This window comes from Micropterus salmoides, unplaced genomic scaffold (genome assembly GCF_014851395.1).
Source record: "Micropterus salmoides isolate LMB-PRFRI ecotype aquatic unplaced genomic scaffold, ASM1485139v1 Ms_hic_scaffold_10, whole genome shotgun sequence".
Lineage (NCBI taxonomy): Eukaryota > Metazoa > Chordata > Actinopteri > Centrarchiformes > Centrarchidae > Micropterus > Micropterus salmoides.
Genome location: NW_024040041.1, coordinates 37,001,102 through 37,015,593, shown reverse-complemented (window position 1 = coordinate 37,015,593; position 14,492 = coordinate 37,001,102). Strand labels below are relative to the sequence as shown.

At 42.9% G+C, this 14,492-nt stretch overlaps 1 protein-coding gene across 1 annotated transcript; it reads left to right on the top strand.

The window, feature by feature from the left end:
* Positions 1–2,161: 2,161 nt before the first annotated feature.
* LOC119896187 (mast cell tryptase-like) lies at positions 2,162–7,916 on the top strand. The gene is made up of 6 exons (XM_038709692.1): positions 2,162–2,303; positions 2,385–2,637; positions 3,155–3,317; positions 4,796–5,070; positions 7,461–7,600; positions 7,682–7,916. Exons 1-6 carry the CDS (start codon positions 2,184–2,186, stop codon positions 7,775–7,777), a joined length of 1,047 nt encoding a protein of 348 aa, XP_038565620.1. The 5' UTR covers positions 2,162–2,183; the 3' UTR covers positions 7,778–7,916.
* Positions 7,917–14,492: the final 6,576 nt, after the last annotated feature.

The window sequence follows — 14,492 nt, the reverse complement described above, 5'->3', positions numbered from 1 at the left end:
CCTCCAAAATGTAACTACACATCATGTTGACGAGGACCGTAAGCTCTGTGATTGGTTGGCTGGTAGCCTCGCAATGCCTCCGAGCCGGACGGAAGTACCCACGCTTTGAAGTAACATTTACTGCCGGCCAAAACGGCAGCTGTAACACAGTGAATCAATATATTTGACCGTCGCAATCCGAGCGAAATGACTCGTTTCGCTATCAGAATGTGATCCTTTCAGTCAGTAACATTTGAAAATGCTACCCGGCCATACGTATACAATTTTACCCCATTTACGTTAGCGGAGTGCTAAAATTAAGTTAACCTACTGGCCGGCAAGAGTCAAAGCAGTGGACGCTGTAGTGCTCCTGCTGACTAGCGTTTGGGGGCGGAATTGCAGAATGACGGACACACCTATGCACAAGTATAAATGCATGGCTACGTGCATAGCCTACGGCATAGGTACGCACATAGACCCTACGCAGGAGTATAAATGGGCCTTTAGTCATGGAGCTCCACAAGGATCTGTGCTTGGTCCAATCCTGTTCACTTTACATATGCTTCCTTTAGGCAATATTATCAGGAAACGTAAACTTTCACTTTTATGCAGATGATACTCAATTATATCTATTGATCAGGCCAGATGAAACCAATCAGTTTGCTAAACTTCAAGCACGCCCTAAGGATGTTAAAACCTGGATGACCTGTAATTTTCGATTGTTAAACTCAGATAAAACTGAAGTTATTTTCTGGGGCCCAAGTAAAGTTGTTGTTCTGGATGGCATCGCCCTGGCCTCCAGCACAACTCTGAGAAATCTTGGAGTTATCTTTGATCAGGACATGTCGTTTAACTCTCAAATTAAGCAAATTTCAAGGACCGCCTTTTTTCACCTACATAATATTGCAAAAATCAGGAACATCCTGTCTAAAAATGATGCAGAAAAAATAGTCCATGCATTTGTTACTTCTAGGCTGGATTGCTGCAATTCCCTATTATCAGGCTGCTTGAAAAAGTCCATTAATTTAAAATCCTTCCTCTTACCTACAGAGCCCCTAATTTTCAGGCACAATCATATCTTAAAGAGCTCATCGTACCTTACTACCCCACCAGAGCACTGCGCTCCCAGAATGCAGGGTTACTTGTGGTTCCTAGAGTCTCCAAAAGTCGACTAGGAGCCAGAGCGTTCAGCTATCAAGCTCCTCTCCTGTGGAACCAGGTTCCAGTTTGGGTTCAGGAGGCAGACACCATCTCCACATTTAAGAGTAGGCTTAAGACTTTCCTCTTTGATAAAGCTTATAGTTAGGGCTGGCTCAGGTGAGTCCTGAACCATCCCTTAGTTATGCTGCTATAGGCCTAGACTGCCGGGGGATTTCCCATGATGCACTGAGCTCCTCTCTCCTCTTCATCTCTTTCTTACATGTTTCTAACTCTACTACTTCCCTCTCCTGTAGTTTGCTGCTCTCTCGTCCCTCTCCTCTTTCCGTCTGTTGCTCTCTGCAGGTGTTTCTGGCTCTGGAGCTGTGGGGTCTAGATCTGTGGTTGCGAGCTTCCTGCTGCCGCCACTGCTACAATTATTATTAATCCTACTATTATTATTAATTTTACTAGAATTATCAATAACATTGTTTATTTTCTGTCTGCACCACAACCACTTTTACCTTTTATGCAGTTCTATGTGGATATTGTGTTGCATCACCCCCTCGTCCTCTTTCGCTATCCAACGCCGGCCACCAAACCTGAGTCACAGTTCCGGCCGAGGTCTTTCTACCTCCTAAATGGGAGTCTTTCCTTGCCTCTGTCACCAAGTGTTCATAATAATAGATGGTACAATCTAGACCTGCTATATATAAAAAGTGAATGAGGTAACTTTTGTAATGAATTGGCGCTATATAAATTTAATTTGAAGTACTGCAAGTGTTTTGAAGTTTGGTGGCGGACCTCCCCTTTGGTTTAACGCTACTCATTGTACCTTTAATGGGCTAAGACATAGAAAACAGCTGGCATGGTCCTTTGGGTTCAAGTAGGGACAATGTTTGCTTGATCCATAGAGGAACATCTGGCAATACTTGAGGTGTGCCACAGATCACTGATGTATTTATTGAACTCCCATTTTGTTTGAAACCATTTCAAAACATGTGAACACTTGTTTATTAAACTAAATTTGTGTCTCTTTAGTGTCCCTGCCTTTCCCACAAAACCTAATGGAGGTGCAGCTGCCGATTGTTGGGAACAGAGAGTGTACCTGTACCTACGGATTGAGTTTGATCACAAACAACAAGATGTGCGCCGAGTTAAATGTTGGAGGGAAGGGCATCTGTCAGGTGATCAGTTTTACTCCTGTGTTCGAGTCTGATTTTGCCTTCCGCAAAGATTCCTTCTCCTAAATGTTTCTTTCCGTAAAGGGGGATGGAGGAGGTCCGCTGGTGAGCAAGCAGGGCGGTCGCTGGATCCAGGGGGGAATCACGAGTTTCCTCAGTAATAAGGGCTGCGCAGTGCCTAATATCCCATCAGGCTACACCCGAGTGTCCCAGTATCAGTCCTGGATCAACAGCCAGATCACCATCAACCAGCCGGGCTTCATCACCTTCACCTCCACAGGGACCGACGGTGACCTCAGCGTCACCTGTCCTGCCCTGCCACCACCCATAGCCCAAGGTAAGTTTTGCCCCAGAAAGCTTATATTAGATACTTTTCTTCTTCTTCTAACAAACAGTTTCATGTTTCGTTTCAGAATCTGTTTGAATGTAGATGTGTTCATTTACTGTTTTGCCCAATGAAGTTCATTTAATGGTGATGCGTTCACAAATTGTTGTACAGAATGAAGTTCATGGCAACACCATGGTTGTTAAAATAATAATGTTATACCATTGAGATCACAGGAGTGAGTCTCGCTCACAACTAGATGCTGAGTCACAGTTTTACTGCTAACTTTTTAACTTGTTCTCCATCTACCATTTGGACGTTTCAAACATTTTGTTAGACATAAACTTTGTAAACCCTGAGCAAGACACTTAACCCCTCGTTGCTCCAGAGGCGTGCAACCTCAGACATATATAGCTTTTTAAGTCGCTTTGGATAAAAGCATCAGCTAAATGTAACATAATCATTATTGTTTGTATTTGCTGTCAACCCTGGATTGTTCATCCTGTGTCTTTATTGTCCCCCTCCTCAGTGTGCGGTCAGCCTACGCTCAACACTAAGATTGTTGGAGGACTGGTGGGCTCTGCAGGCAGCTGGCCCTGGCAGGCCAGTCTGCAAAGCTCTGGAACCCACTTCTGTGGAGGAACCCTCATTAACAATGACTGGGTGCTGACAGCTGCTAACTGCATCACAAGGTAACTAGTGAGGATAGGGTCGAGATAAAAACTACTTGCCACGCAGTCCTGTAAACAGCCTGCCTAAGGCAGTGTTTCCCAACCTTCCCCACCTAGACCTACTCGAATCTGAATGATTTTATCATTCATTACCATTCAAGGATAAAATCTGGATTGTTTCAAGCTGTGGTGATTGGAATCAAGCAGACAATGCCTCCTTTTTGAGGGGTCACCAGCCAACAAGGTTTGGAATAACTGCTCTAAGAGGCAGAGATGAAAATGAATAAGAGGCAACCTAAGCCTAAATCACACGACACGTTTTAAGCCCACTTTCCCAGTCGGTAAGCTTGGCAACCGTCAGGCTGTCATCAGGGGTAAATCAGCCACTCATTACGTGTGAACTACTCGAAGACCCATCTGAACAGCTCCTGACCCGATGTGTCAGCGATGCGTCACGGAAGCATCACTGACACATCGGTGGAGGAGTATCTGGAGGAGTTCAGCCGACATCCACATCCAGCCAATGAGAGCAGGCAGTTACTTTTTCATTTCAAAACACTTTCATCTCCATCTCTCGCTGTAGCTCAGACATCCCTACCTGTTTGTGCTAATCCATTCTTTCACCCAGATTCTTTGTCTTTGTAATTACCATCTTAATAATAACAGCTGTTTTGTCTGTAGGTTTGCGTCATTTCCCATTTCCCGTTTGTTTTCTTGACAAATCGTGGTTTGGAGACCAGCGTCGGGTGACACAGCCGCAGTCCACTCGTGTAATGTGTGACCCCCTCTCACCGATCAGTCACGTAGTGTGAACGTCACAACGACTTCAAGACTCCCATCACAAGACAGCCGACGCTGAAAGTCATGTAGTCTGCATGAGTTTAGTCTGCATTTTAGAGTTAATTTCTGCCCTATGCAGCTCTAGAGCTAACCAGAAGAGAGAATACCAATGTCCCCTAAACTTTTTGAAAGCATGTGTAAACAAGTGTTCTTTTTACGTGGCAAAAACCCCTTGGTGTCAGTTTGTAACGCACTGGGGGAAGCCCTGTAGCTTCATTTATGAAAGCTAAAAACAGGTGACTGGAGACTATTGAACATAAGTGAAGTCATGAAAGTAACGTCGTTATTTCAACCCAAGCAATGACGTTTTCCTAAACCTAACCAAATTGTGATCTTTAACAAACTGAAACACAAGTTCCATTTTGAACTTCATTTGATTTGTATACTTGGAGATTGCTTTGTTGTAAAAAAAAATTTGATAAGGCAGAATGAGGTAGAAATGAATCCTTAGTTTTCTGGAATTCTCGACTGCAACAAATGCAAAGAACATGGACTGTATGTGCAGACTGAATGGAAAATTATTAATTTTAGAAACAATTTCCATAATTAGGTCTTGAGGTCATGAAAAAGTTAATTGAGCACATGAATGACTAAGGATGATGGGAATGATATCTCCCTGTTGCCACATCTATCTTTTGTTTCTCTTCTCATAACCTCAGCACAGGCGTAGGCACGAGAACTCTGACTGTGGTTCTGGGTCTCCAGAGTCTACAGGGAACAAACCCCAATCAAGTGTCTCGGGCAGTATCACAGATCATCATTCATCCCAACTTTAACCCTGGAACTTTTGAAAACGACATCTGCCTCCTGAAGCTCTCCTCACCGGTGACATTCAACGCCTACGTCCAGCCCGTCTGTCTGGCAGCCACAGGCAGCACCTTCTACAAGGGCACTGTCTCCTGGGCCACCGGCTGGGGCAATGTTGGAACTGGAGGTGGGTCAGAAAACCTGGATTATATTTATTTTCAGAGATAGTGTAACTACAGTGGTGTCAACAACTGTGTTTTTCAGTGCAAAAATGCAGCTCCTCTTTTACCAGGGGAGAAACAAATCATTCCTGTTACTGTGTGCAGGGATCCTTATATCATGATTTGTCTTGACATTAACACATAGTTTTGTGAAGAAGTTTGAATATTTTCTAAGTGCGAAGTGGAGTAGGGCCAACATGGAGGACAGCTCTCTACGTGTCAACAGGCAGGGAGGAGGGAGTACAACCACATTAAGTGACAGCAATCACTCCGACTAAACACTCAGCACAGAGTGAAACATAGAGAAGTGGAAAAAAGGGGAAAACCAAGAATCACAATTGTAGACTTTGAGATTCCTCTGGTGGAGTGCGCTCTGATGCCCTCTGGAGCATCCATGAATCCCCTCGTCCCAGTCGTATTAATACTCACATTCCTCGAGGCACGGGCCGAGGAGGTGGAGTTGCAGCTAGCTTGAACTCAAGCCTACTAATCAGCTCTAAACCTAAACTAAATTATAGCTCATTTGAAAGCCTTGTTCTTGGTCTTTCATATCCAAGTTGTAAATCACTGCAACCAATTTTATTTGTTATAGTGTACCGAGCACCTGATCTGTACAGAATTATTTTCTCAAACGGAGTGTTTTGTCCAAATAGACGACAGACAAATGTGATAAACAAGTAAGGATTCAGACAAATCAAGTCACTACACTGCACTAAACAAAGGATGGAAAGGAAAAGAAAGCCTGCACAACCAACTACATTCAATGAAAGCAGCCGGTGTTCTGATGATGTCTGCTTCCTTGTCGAAAAATGCTACCGTAGCGCCAATCAATAGCAGATGCTTCTACTACAGAATCATTTTATATTGCACCACTACTCACTCCATGTGTAGACTACTGTAAGTATACGGGAGCATATTTTGATACTGTATTAAAACATATGATTATCCCAAAGACAGTAAATTGTGTTAATTCTATCAATTTAAACAGTTTGAATAAAGTAAGAAAGTAAATAAAAGAGGAACAGTTTAAGTTATTTGTGCTTTAAAGAGGTCATATTCTGCTCATTGTCAGGTTCAAAATCTTATTTAGGGCTTGTACCAGAACAGGTTTCCATGGTTTAATTTTCAAAAAACACCATTTTTTTTATCATACTGCGCATTGCTGCAGCTCTTCTTCTCACCCTGTGTTGAAGGCTTCGTTTTACTTATGGATTCAATTTACAGTATATAGCACCAAATCAAACAACAGTTACAGACAGACAACAGAGCGCTTTTCATAAAAGAGCAGGTCTAGACCGTACTCTATGATGATGTTTACAGAAGCCCCACAGTTCCCACCAAGAGCAGCACTAGGCGACAGAGGCAAGGAAAAACTTCCTTTAAGAGGCAGAAACCTCGAGCAGAACCATGGCTCAATATCAGCGGCCATCTGCCTCGACTGAGAGATGGACTGATACATCTCACAACCACAAGATGTTTGTTGGGAGTTGCACATGCACAGTTAACTTAAGGACTTATGGATTAATAGCCAATCAGAAGCAGAGTAGGGCGGGTCGTGAGAAGCCAGTAAACAGCTTTGGTTCAGCTGTACATGTTGCCGACCAGCTTAGCAACATGGACTGGAGCGAGAGTTCTCGAGTGGTGAGTTATTAATCTGTAACAAAAGAATCTTTCATCCATGAAGTTTTAACTGAGCTCTGTCTCTACATTACAGTAAACAAAACGAGCTGTTTTCAGGCAGTTTTCCGTGGGAGATGGGAACTCCCTTTGGGCTGGACTTTGGGCTTTTACACTTTGCAAACCTGTTACATGCACAAAAAACATATATAACTCAATAATGGGGGAGGGGAAAAGCCAAAAAGTAGAATATGACCTCTTTAATATTACATTGAATTAGTCTACACTAGTAAATTTAGCCTATTTGCTGTCTTGTTCTAACCACAACATCCAGTACAACGAGCTAGCTAATTTATGTTTGTTTAAAGATAACTCATGCTACTCGCTAGAACTGCTAAGTAGCGCATCGCAATAGGTAGCATAAATCAACAGAACACCAAGAGTGTTGAGGCCGTGCATAGCCGACATGACGCCGGATGCTTTCCGCTCTGAGCCGATTGTCCGATCTCACCCCAATTTATAGACAGGGTGAGACCATGGTGGCGGCCAATCACGCGGGTGGGTATGGGAAACTATTTTTCAGTACTGCGTGTGTGTGTGCGCGAGGGATAAACCCAGTAGCGATAGCCTTAGACGGCAAAGCCTGTACGATTATGTAGAACTGGCCGTTCTGGGTGAAACCATATGAAACCACATTTCACCACTTGTGCTGTTTACTAAACTGTATTTGTCTCTTTAGTGTCCCTTCCTTACCCACAAAAGCTAATGGAGGTGCAGCTGCCGATTGTGGGGAACAGACAGTGTAGCTGTACCTACGGATTGAGCCTGATCACAAACAACAAGATGTGTGCCGGTGCTGGAGGGAAGGACATCTGTCAGGTGATCAGTTTTACTCCTGTGTTCGAGTCTGATTTTGCCTTCTGCAAAGATTCTTTCTCTTAAATGTTTCTTTCCGTAAAGGGGGATGGAGGAGGTCCGCTGGTGAGCAAGCAGGGCGGTCGCTGGATCCAGGGGGAATCACGAGTTTCCTCAGTAATAGGGCTGCGCAGTGCCTAATATCCCATCAGGCTACACCCGAGTGTCCCAGTATCAGTCCTGGATCAACAGCCAGATCACCATCAACCAGCCGGGCTATTACACCTTCATGTCCGCTGGGACTGACGGTGACCTCAGCGTCACCTGTTCTCCACCAAGAACTGCCGCTAACGTAAGTGCCGGCCATGTCTAGAGTTTGATGTTAACCATTTGGAAACCCTTGGAAAGCTTTAAAATGATGTCATTTTTTTCTTGTTCAAAACACAGTTCGGGATCTGGATAGTAATGAAACACAGCATTAGTTCAGGCAGGCAACGAAGTTAAGCTCAGCTCACAGTACCAGCAGCTGATAGCAGCCATCTTAAGCCAGCCACATCAGCAGCTCAGCTGGTTAATCTCCTAGCATTCATTGGCAAATTCCATAGAAGGTGCCTTATTTAAGCTGCTGCAGCCTGCTTGCCTGCCCTCGCTGCTTTCTCTGCTACAGCTCATAACCCACCACCAACCAAGCTTTATTATGGATCCCATTGGGCATAGAATCAGAATCATTGCGGGAAATGGATTTTGGCAGAGAATTTAGCCGATAAGAATAAACAATGCTAGCAATTCAATTCAGTTATATTTAAATAGCCCCAAATCACAACACAGTTATCTCATAGCAGGTCTAGATGATACTCTGTGATATTATTATACCCCAAAATTCCCACACCGCTGCTGGTGTCACACTCTGGCGTCATATTGCTACTCATGGATAGAGCCAAACAGAAGCAGTGCAGGCAGCTAGACCCAAAGTTAGGATGTTTTTCACTGTTTCAGAAGTGGCATCAGACCTCCCTCCTGTCCTCCTTCCCTCTGTCTCTGCTGTGATCCCTGCACTGAGGCTACCTGGCAATCTAAGCTAAACAGTTAAACTACAGACTGCTTTCATTTAGCTAATTGCCAAGCTAGAGTTAGTGCGGTGTGCTTTTATAACAGAGGATGTGAGACGTAGACAGAGCAGAACAATAACACCTTCTACAAGTTGTGCTTGTTAAACAGATGTTTCTAGAAAGCATTGTCTTTTACCCGGGAGGTTCTGTTACGCGTACTACAGTAACGAGTAACAGTAACGGGTAACTGTCGCCAACTCGAGTAGTTCAGAGTTCAGAGTCTCCACCGCAGCCTCTCTCTGCGCTGGGTGGGGGTGCATGCCCACATGTGTGTTCATGTGCAGAGGCGACACAGGCCACAGCCTGATAATAAACGTACCGACTTCAGCCCATTTAACACAGTATTTCAGGACCACCTTCTACCTGATTATTACATAATTCAGCATATGCCTGCTCTGTTCTGTACAGGGCTTCTTTATTGCTGCTCTCAGCCTCAGGCTTTCCATGTATGCACATGATGGGCAGGGAGGTGTTCCCCACATAGGTAGATCCCAGAACAGAGCCATACCGCCAAACATAACTACAATGGAAATTTGGCACTTTGGTTGTTGATCACAGAAGTCTCTCCATTATCACCCTGAAATGTAGGTTGAGGTACAGAAGTTGGCACACTAACTCCCTAACTAGGTGAAAGTCCACCACACCGACTGAGAGCAGAGTGTTTCTTCTGTTTCTGTTGTTTCTCTTTTGTGTTTACGCACACATTTTTTTTAACACAATTTTGGAGCCCAAAGTTGTACGCAACATAAAGGTCTAAGACCTGCAGAAAAAGTTCTTCCACGGTTCTTTTACTGAGAGAAGGAACTCCTGGCGTTCATTAACAACTGTTGTTTGCTGTGTATAATATAATGAATTCTCATTAAATGATGAATTATTTTCGTAATATGACATGTCAGAGAACACATATGTGGAATAGGTTTTGAATGTGCAGAAAGTTTTGACAATAGCAGAAAACAGGAGCTATCAAAGTCCAGGGGTCTCATTTATTAAACTGTACATAGAAAAGACTCCAGGTTGCATACGTACAAAGCACAGGAAGTGCATAGACACAAAAATATTCTGATTTATAAAACAGTGCGCACATGTCCTACGCCGATTTCCCTTTATAAATCACAATCAACTTGTGGCGCATGTGAGCGAGATCCATGTTCGACCCTTTAAACGTCCACAGTTGCCTATAAATGGTCAGTGAGACGCCCCTCATTAATATTAATGTGTACTGACTGCAGGGAGAAAAGGAGGCAAAATCTGACAGTAAAGCTACAAAAAGAAATTTAACTTGTGTGACAATGACGTTCCTTTTGGTGAAGCTGAAGTTATTTGGTGGGTAATAAGCGCACTTTCATGAAACAATTGTGCACCGGAGGAAAACCCCTTCTATATATCTATAGTTCTCCTGAGTAGTGACGGAGGTGGAGGGGCACACACATGCAAGACGGGATGACCCAGGTAGATGATTTGGATTCCCACATTGAAAAGAACTGAAAGATTTACTTAATAAAGTAATTATTATTTTAGTTATTATAATAGTTATTATTATATTTTTCTAGATCATGTTTTTTGGCTCAAATAATAAAGCAACGAACACTGATAACAATATATGTAACTATGCAATCGTATTTGCTCGACTGAAACAACAAAACGGCATCAATTTAAATGCATTTTTCCTCCTTATGAGAAAAAATTGCACTGCATTATTTTGCATGATTTATCCTAAATCGTGTTTCTTTTTGTTTGAGCTGCAAATGATCTTAAATGTTTTTTTATTGCACATCTCAGGGAAAATCGATCAAATGGGAGTTTGTTTATTCAGAAAGGCTTTCATCTGTTTGGAAAATTCTTAATATTATTACATTATATTAAGATTTATAGGCCTATAATACTCAGAGGTAATATTTACATTTATTTTCGTATCCATTTAAAACTTTCATCCTTCTGCCATGTGAGTCACCGTTTCTTTTTCTGTTTTTTTTAAAGATGACAACCTTTGCTGGGAAGTGGCTTACACACTTTTCCAGCCCTCTTTTGTACATACACACCGTTTAAAATGAGACCCCAGGAGCAACTGCGGTCGCGAATGCAGAAAATTCAGCCGCCTTGCTCCGGGAGGTTTTAATGTCATGTGACATGGTGACGTTTTACAGCACCGGCAAAAGTCGGACACAATTTCTAACCAGCATGCTTTATGTTAAGTCCAGCCTGCATCACGATAAGTCAGCGCTGTGACTCGCCTCATGAAGTCAAACGCACCTATAGTCTCACTTTAAATGATTGAGACATGTGGCTTTCTGGAAATTTGCTCGTTCAGGAGAGATTGATCATAGCACATTTAGAAACTAAGAAATATTAGAATTATTTACAGTTGAGAAAAAATTGGACATGAACTTATTTTTCCTGTTTGTTTGTTCAGAGTGATCTGGTGGTGAGCAGGGCGGCTCTCGGTTCCAGGCGGCGGGGTTAATAGGTGGAAACAACGCCTCCATGACCACCACCTTCCTGGTTAATCTCCAGCCTCCATCAGCAACACCAGCACCAACAGCACCAGCACAGCTGCCGCCAATACACCGACTACCAGCGGAGGCGCTCCTGCTCACTCCCCCTTCTTCTTCATCCATCTCCTCATCTTCTCTGTGTGAGAGATTCTGGATGGAAACTGCTTTCTCTCTAAAATAAATCTTTCTGTCTGCTTCCTTTTGCTTTGAGCGTGTGTGCTACTGCTCTCAATCTGAAGTCTAATCCAAAAGTCCTGCAGTAAATCCTCCTTCACATGGTTTTAACCTGTTTGTGTTGAAAGTGTTTTAGAGATGTGTTGATTCAACTGTCATTTTGGAGACTGCTGTTGTGTGTTTGTAGCCACACGTGTATGAAAATAAATAAATGTTGCAAATAAAAAAAAATTCTGCTGCATTTGTTGAAGTGAATTTGGTGAAAAACACATTCACACACTTGCTATAAATATTAAAATGTATAATCATAGACACAATGTGCACATCTGCAAATCAGAATGTGAATTTATGCAATATGAGTTTTACACCATTAGAATATTTTTTATATTTTCTACAATGGAGCTGAGGGGTTTTACCAAATCTACCAAAAAGCAGGGCTTCTACAACAAACAGACAGGGACAAATGAAAGGAAGAAGCTGAATCAAAGAGAGGAGGAAGATCAGATTTTTTGATCATCATCAAAAAAAGAGATGAAGCTGCTGGCTAGCAGGCCGGAATGAAGGGTTTTCAGCAACAGCACAGCAGCCTACGTTATACAGGACAAACAACATTAGGTCATCAACACTCCCTGCCATGCAGCTCCAGAAACTAAGTCAGCCTGGCTTAGCAGGGGAACCTGGCACCAGGATGCATGTGCCTCCTGCTGCCACTTCTATCAACTTCGGCAGCTCACTCTAGCTGGGGCTCCTGGCAGCAGGATGTAAGCACGCCAAACTGTCTACTCCCATAGCAGCCGACTTTAATTTGGGATTCTGCCAGCAAAACTGCCAGTGACTCCTACTGCCCGCTTCCAATAACCACAGCTGCTGGCTCCAAAAGGTACTCCTACACTGGGATGTTTGCGCCCTCTGCTGCCACTTCCAGCAACGTCAGCAGCTCGCTCTAGCCAGGGCTTGTGGCCTCGGGATGACAGTGCACCCAGCCGAACACTTCCAGCAACTGCTAACCTGATTGTGTCAGATGGTTTGTTACACAGAAAATCATTGTTGAAACCATTTGAAAAGGTCAGGAGAATGAATTTTAACCTCTTTAGTATCATTGTTTTATCAGCAAACAGTCACTTCTCACACAAGTTGTCACACACCTAATGTTAGGGCACACAGTTAGCTCATGTCATAGCTGATAGTACTTCCCCTTAGGATGCCGTTTTCTGCAAATAAAATGTGGACTGTGACTGAAGAGCATAGCTTGGGGCCCATTGGCTGGAAATGGACAATTACATGGCCATTATTATAAATTTGGTTTAAAGTTTTAGAGGCAGTGGTTCTACCAAAATCACATCCAGTTGCCTCCGAAGTCAATTCTAGACATTCTCTTCTAGACATTCACTCCGAATCAAAAAAGTTGAACCGAAACACCTTCTGACCTACAAATCACACCACCTCAACATCACCCTATGAATTACTCCCAATGGGTGAGCTGTTATCTCTCACTTACTTATCTTTGGTTCGGCCTTCTTGCCAAACAGAACAAGATCAACTTCTGAATCAATGAATGAATGAATGTCTACTTTAGTGTCTTTAACCACAAAGCGATATTTATATCATTGTGAATCACTGTGACTGCTTTTAAAATAACTAAATCCTTTAAACTTACAGTATGTATAAATTGGCCTTTTAAGTGGTCTAATGTCATTTGTTAATCTATCATAAGGGTCTTGTTAATTGTTCTTTGTTGTTGTGCGTGTGCTCGTGTTCATATTTGTAACTGTGTCTTTGTCCATATGCTGCTTTTTTGGCCAGGTCTCTCTTGGAAAAGAGGTTTTAAATCTCAATGACATCGTCTGGTTAAATAAATAAAAAAATACAAGCTCTCATGAGTCCTAAAGAATATAATTATCCGATAGAGTATCAAAAAACAGAAGAGGGCTCACCCCACGTACTAGGCTTCTCCTCTGCTTCATGCTCCTGTCCCAACACCCCAAGGATGTACTGGGACTGAAATTCAGCCCGGGACTTTGAGACGGAGAGGTCTTTTATACGAACGCTGTGTGGGGCGCAGTTATTTCAATAAATAGTGGTTTACTTGCATACAGTCACTTTCATTATGATGACCTTCAAGAAACTTTTTATTACACCTGCCTCTTAAGTTTGAATAAGAAAGGCGCCACTGCACTGAACAAGACCAGGTTAGGCAAGCCTGAGTCAGTCAGAAGGCTAAAATAGTTAAATATGATCAGAAACTACAATGCAGTCTCATAAAATAGAATCAAATCCCTCAGCTTCAGCTCCCCTGTGCCGGACCCTGACTCTGCTTGTCCTGATTGTGCAGCTACATATGGATGTTAAGGAGATCAGTAATAAATATAACTAACAATAATCCATTTTCTTATTCTATCTATGGATGATTGCCCTGCACACATCCTGTACCTGCCACTGTTTCTGTTTCCATTGTCCTCCTTCTCCTGCTTCTGTTCCTCGTGTTTCTCCTACAGTCCTCCTGTTCCTTCTTTCTTCAACTGTTGTTTATAATATATAAATATATAATATAGCCTGTACGCCTACATGAATGCATATAAATTATCTGAGGTTATAATAAATGGATTACTTATCAGTACCTGTGCTGGTTCCTGCCTCATCCGCACTGCCACAGCAGCGTTCCACTAAGGAAGAGGTCGGGTAAGTTATGCTTTTAGTTGCCTCTTGTGCCAACATTTCTGTCTTTTATGTTCTTGTTTTTTCAGCACTACACATTTCCTTTTCCTCTTTCTTTCTTTTCAACAATGTACCTCCTCTGTTGTGCTTGTCACAAAACACTGGGCTGAGTTCAGCCCCAAGATCACATAAAGAGATTAAACTTGTCCTTGCTGGAAAGTAAACTCCTTTACATCGGCGCCATTGAGCCAATCACATTTCAGAAAATAAGAGGATCTGTCCGAGTCGGGAGGGGCCGCCTGTACCCCAGTATGAAGGTATAGGTTTGGCCCAGTCTAAAAGACACAGACCGTGTACACTGCAGCTGACCGGCCAACGCGGTCGCAAATCATTTTAAAGTTGAACATAAGAAACTGAAAAATAAAAACTCTTGAAAACCGCTGGTTCGGCCTAAAATAGATCAGCTGTTCAGGATTGTTCCCACAA